Source organism: Bubalus bubalis, chromosome 1, assembly GCF_019923935.1.
Source record: "Bubalus bubalis isolate 160015118507 breed Murrah chromosome 1, NDDB_SH_1, whole genome shotgun sequence".
In the NCBI taxonomy this organism is placed as follows: Eukaryota; Metazoa; Chordata; class Mammalia; order Artiodactyla; family Bovidae; genus Bubalus; species Bubalus bubalis.
The window spans coordinates 193,235,436-193,241,292 of NC_059157.1; the positions used below are offsets into that span (position 1 = coordinate 193,235,436).

General features: G+C 48.3%; 1 protein-coding gene across 1 annotated transcript; it reads left to right on the plus strand.

Moving 5' to 3' along the window:
* The first annotated feature begins 564 nt into the window (after positions 1–564).
* On the plus strand, positions 565–2,631 carry LOC102389721 (carbonyl reductase [NADPH] 1-like). The gene is made up of 3 exons (XM_025293505.3): positions 565–1,003; positions 1,658–1,765; positions 1,963–2,631. Exons 1-3 carry the CDS (start codon positions 715–717, stop codon positions 2,424–2,426), a joined length of 861 nt encoding a protein of 286 aa, XP_025149290.3. The 5' UTR covers positions 565–714; the 3' UTR covers positions 2,427–2,631.
* Positions 2,632–5,857: the final 3,226 nt, after the last annotated feature.

Here is a 5,857-nt window from a genome sequence, read left to right on the forward strand (position 1 = left end):
TCTTTTGCCTTCGGATGCTGAGGGGCTCCAGTCAGTTTGTTTTCGAGAGAAAAGTTGTGTGTGCGCTCACTGACAGCTGTACCCATGGGTCTGATTATGTTCCTATCCCAGGTTTACCAATCAGACACTTACACTGCTGCAAATATCCCTACACAGACAAAAGAAAGGAAAAAGAATCAAAGTATCCCATCAGGTTGTCACTGGGAGGTGGCTGCTAATTCTGTGAAGAGTTTTTGCCACCTTGTGGATGGTAGCACAGGAGGCTTCTCTGTCCATGGGATTCCACAGGCAAGCACACTGGATGGGTAGCCACTCCCCTCTCCAGGGGATCTTCCGAAGCCAGGGATCAAACCAGGGTCTCCAGCACTGCAGGCAGATTCTCTACCGTTTGAGCCACCAGGGAAGCCCTATGCTCCAACATAGAAGAAAAACTTTAAAGAAAAAAACAGGGCTGTGCCCTGCCTTGACTGAGAATACTGTACACGCGGAAAGAGGTGGAGCCAGAAGTGGTGTTTAGTAACCTCAGGGAATGTTTGATCCCTCCTTAAGCGGGTAGAAGGCAGGGCCTCCTCCTTCTCAAGCAGTCACTGCACTGGATCCCAGGACACAGTTCTTTGCCTTCTGGAGTGCGGCGGGTCTCCACGTCCCACGCTGCGCCACCCCGTCGGTCTCCAGCCTTGTCAGCTCTAATCCAAAGGGCCCTGCCCACCGGCCATGTCGTCCTCCACCCGCGTAGCGCTGGTCACCGGGGCCAACAAGGGCCTCGGTTTTGCCATCGTGCGCGACCTGTGTCGGCGGTTCCCGGGGGACGTGGTGCTCACGGCGCGGGATGAGGCGCAGGGTCGGGCGGCCGTGCAGCAGCTGCAGGCTGAGGGCCTGAGCCCCCGTTTCCACCAGCTGGACATCACTGACCTGCAGAGCATCCGCGCCGTGCGCGACTTCCTGCGCAAGGAGTACGGGGGCCTCAACGTGCTGGTCAACAACGCGGCCATCATCTTCCAGTGTAAGTGAGTGGGAGCTGGGGGGTTACAGCTACTGTGAGGGGAGCCAGATGGGGCGGGGCGGGGCTACTGCCTGAACCTCCGCCTTAGGCTGGAGGTCACAGGGAGAGCAAGTCCTCCGAGATCACAAGTTTTTCCAGCAAGGCCTTGCAATAGCTTTGATATCAGTGTTAAGGACAATGCCTAGGATTTTTGCAGTCTTGATTTCATTGAACTTTGGACCAGTTGGGTAAATCTTTAGCTTGCTTTGAAACCAATAGAAAGTTGTAAAGAGTGGTACAGTGAGAGATTGTGTGAGCTGTCTTCATTCAGCCTCCCCTGATGATGCCATCGTACACAAATACACGGCATTATCAAACTGTAACCGATTTCTTCCCTGGAGAAGGAAATGGCAACCCACTCCAGTATTCTTGCCTGGAAAATCCCATGGGCAGAGGAGCCTGGAGTGCTGTAGTTCATGGGGTTGCAAAGAATCAGACAAGACTAAGTGACTGAGCACACATCAAACCGCAAAATTCCCACTGGCACAATACTGTTCACTAACTCCACCCACCTCTTAGACTAAAACACTTCACAGGAAAAAATACTGTATCAAGTAAGCATTTTTACCGTATGGCTTATATTTATCTATCCTGTTTTGTTTTTTGCCCTAAAAGCTAGTGATCCCACGCCAACTCCAATTAAGGCAGAAATGACCATGAAAACAAATTTTTTTGGGACCCGGGATATATGCACAGAACTCCTGCCTCTAATGAAACCCCAAGGTGAGTCTGACTGAGCCCAAACTGCAGTGTTTCTGACAAGATCTAGGCCCACCTGCCTCTAATTCCCAGACCCCCTACATCCCATAGGAAATTGATAACTGGCTCTCCAGTGGGAATCAAGTCCAACATCTCAGCAAATTGGGTGTTCATTATTCTCATACATACCTTCCCAAGTAATGGTTTGTGTTGCATTTTAGGCAGAGTGGTGAACATGTCTAGCGGATGGGGCTTCAAAGCTCTTGAAAGCTGCAGCCCTGAACTGCAGCAGAAATTGAGAAGTGAGACCATCACAGAGGAGGAGCTGGTGGGGCTCATGAACAAGTTTGTGGAAGACACAAAGAACGGGGTGCACAGGAAGGAGGGCTGGCCAGATAATAATATATATGGAGTGGTGAAAATCGGCATCACGGCCCTGTCCAGAATCCAAGCCAGGAAACTGAGTGAGCAGAGAGGAGCAGACAAGATCCTCCTGAATGCCTGCTGCCCAGGGTGGGTGAGAACCGACATGGGGGGATCCAAAGCCCCCAAAAGCTTAGAAGAAGGAATAGAGACCCCCATGTACTTGGCCCTTCTGCCCTCAGATGCCGAGGGGCCTCATGGACAGTTTGTCCATGAGAAAAAAGTTGCAAAATGGCAATTCTTGCCTGAGTTCTACCCATAGGCCCCACTTGGTTACCTGTCCTGATTAGACTAAGAAAACACAGTGTTCAAAATATCTCCCCATGAAAAAAACCAAACATGCCTACCTCTATGTAAATTTCAAAGCCACTTTGAAATGGCTACTATTCTGTGAGATCTTTTGTGATTTCTTTTGTGATCCCAGGGAATAAAAGAAGAATGGATGACAAATAATGAATAAACATCAATAGATGAATACATGGTTCTTTATAAATGTCTGTTTGTTCCAACTGATTATATGCAGATCCAGCTCAGAAGTCTAATAGACCAAAATGTAGGTCAAGGAAAGTGAGAGTACTTGGGGAAAGAATTATCATCAATAGGGCCAGGTGGGAAATACTTTTAGTTTTCAGGTTCAAGTGGTCTCTGTGAGAACTGTTCACCGGCTCTCTTTTACCAAGAAAGTGGCCAGAGACAATATATAAGCATGGCCATGTTGGGTCTGCCAGCTTTAGCTGACCAGCCTCTAATATAACATGGACCATACCGTGAGGGAAAACATCTGCTCTGGTGCCTGTAAACACCAAACTCATTGGGAAAAAAAACAATGTAAATGTGAAATGTGAGGGGGTGCTGGTATGAAAGATAACATCCTACAAGAATCTGAGACAATGGGGAAAACTGAGAATGGGTGGGAATGAGTGGGTATGAGAGATCACTGTCAAATCTCTCCAGGGTGAATGTGTCATTTTTGTGGGATGAGGTGTCAGGAAGTCTACAACATTAGCATGGTTCTGCAAAATACACACAGAAGTGGAACACATAACTAGAGTAACATATTCATAACAGTTGAACCTAGTTGGGAGGACACATGGGTATCCACTATTATGCTTTAAACTTTCTACTTAAAATCTTTCAAGATAAACATCTTGAACCAAAAAAGCCTGGCTCTGCAACTTTCCTGTGTGACCTTGACCAAAATCCCACATGTGCTGTATCCCCTCAATTGTAAAATGAGAACTGTCATAGGGTTGTGGTACTGTAAAGGTTAACTGTCTGGATATGGGTGACAGTGCTGAAAATACATCCGAAGTGCCAAGTATCCTTTATCATGAGTCCCTGAAAGAGGGGCCCAGCTGCACCCAGGGCAGCTTCCTGCTTCCCTGTCACAGTCTTTGTAGACCGGGACCTAGGGACTGGAGTCGACGAGAAGAGGGACGCAGGGGATCCAAGTCTCAAGTGAAACAAGGGTGCTTTATTTGCAGAAATGCACGTTAATATATCTTCATACAAGGCAGCTTTAGGCAGTAACAAAATAGAGCAAAAACAAAGCCAAGCAAATAACAATCTTAAAAGGGCCAGAAAGCATTCCACATCCTGAGTAAGAGGGGCATAACTGAATAGACTACCTTTAAGTAAAAGGTCACTGAAGGGAGTCACTGAAGGGAGTCACTGAAAGGAATCCAAGCAGGTGCCTTTTCTCATGATCTCAGTCCTGAGAACTTCGTGCAGCTCCGCTCATTCCTGTTTTCCAGGAACTGATAAGGAATAGAGTCCTTGAGAAACCGCACACAAAAGAAGAGAATAACATATTGGATCCCTTAAAGCTGAACATCCCCTGACACTTCCCAACACCATATCCGGCTCCCCAGGGCCCCAAAGACTGTCACCACATCGCCTCTTCACAGAAGCTCCATGTGGTACAGATGCCCCTACTGTCACGGTTAGCTGTCACTGTCCACCTCTGATTGTCAGCCCTGGTAAAGCAACAGCTCCTGAAGACAAAGGCAGGGCCCTTCCCTGAAGAGTCAGGTTGACTTCACAACTGTAGGCCTTCAACTAGTCTGTTATTTTCCTCCTCCCCCCACACCCACACCATATGACAGCAGAGGATCACCCATGTTTAGATCAACAGTCAGCATCACACCTGCTAGTTTGGAAATGGATAGTGGAATCGCAATGATCATGCACCCTTAGTTCCAGAAAAACAAAGCCCACATGATAAACCAGTTGTTAACTATGACCTAAGACAAATCAAAACATACACATTTTCAACAAACCTAGGGATATGTAACTTTTAAATACAACGTTCCTGTCAATGGCCCTGAACACAGTAAAAGTTTCATAAACAACCCTTCTTTATGGGACACATTAAATTTCACAGTCAGGTAGCCTGCCCACACTGAAAGTCTAATCACAGGACCAAACTCTTTAACAAGCTGAGTTTCTATCAAGAGAGCAAGCAGAGCTATGTCCTCAGAAGTAGTAGTTGTTGTTTTTCAGTTGCTCACTTGTGTCCAACTCTTTGCGACCCCATGGACTGCAGCACGCCAGGCTTCCCTGTCCACCATCTCCTGGAGCTTGCTCAGACTCATGTCCATTGAGTCAGCAATGCCGTCCAACCATCTCACCCTCTGTCACCCCCTTCTCCTCTTGCCTTCAGTCTTTCCCAGCATCAGGGTCTTTTTCAGTGAGTCAGTTCTTCACATCAGGTGGCCAAAGTATTGGAGCTTCAGCTTCAGCATCAGTCCTTCCAATGAATATTCAGGATTGTTTTCCTTTAGGATTGATTGGTTGGATCTCCTTGTTGTCCAAGGAACTCTCAAGAGTCTTCTCCAACACCACAGTTCAAGGCAGTTACCCTAAGTAATTTCATTGCATCTTAGGAAGAAGCAACCATTCCAATTCTGTGGGTTTAATGGACCCAGCAAAAGATAGTAACTGTACTCCTTCCTCTTTTTGGAGACCTACATGTGCATGCATGCAGCACCTCTAATGATTTTTATTCCTCTGCCAGGAATCCCTAGTCCCCTAATGACCATTCACCAAGCAGTCTTGTTTGGAGGACACTCACCACTCCACCCTGCAAGCCACAGTGTATCTCAGAGGTGAATCAAAAGAGGGCTGTGTCCTGGTTTGGCTCAGGATGCTGCACCAGGAAGGGGTGCAGTCAGGAGTGGTCATTAGGAACCTTCTGGAACATCTGGCCCCTCCTAGGAGGGAGGGAAAGGGGCAGGGCCTCTTTCTCAAGTACTCACAGCACTGGACCTGGGAACACTGCTGCTGCTGCTAAGTCACTTCAGTCGTGTCCGACTCTGTGTGACCCCATAGATGGCAGCCCACCAGGCTCCCCCGTCCCTGGGATTCTCCAGGCAAGAACACTGGAGTGGGTTGCCATTTCCTTCTCTAATGCATGGAAGTGAAAAGTGAAAGTGAAGTTGCTCAGTCGTGTCCGACTTAGCGACCCCATGGACTGCAGCCTACCAGGCTCCTCCATCCATGGGGTTTTCCTGGCAAGAGTACTGGAGTGGGGTGCCATTGCCTTCTCCGGCTGGGAACACAGTACTTGGCTTTTCTGACTGTGACAGACCCCCCCATCCCATGCTATCCCACCACTGCTGGCCCCCAGCCTGGTCAGCTCTGCTTGAAAAGGCCCTGCACAGCCCGCACCTGGCCATGTTCAACAGGTTCAGT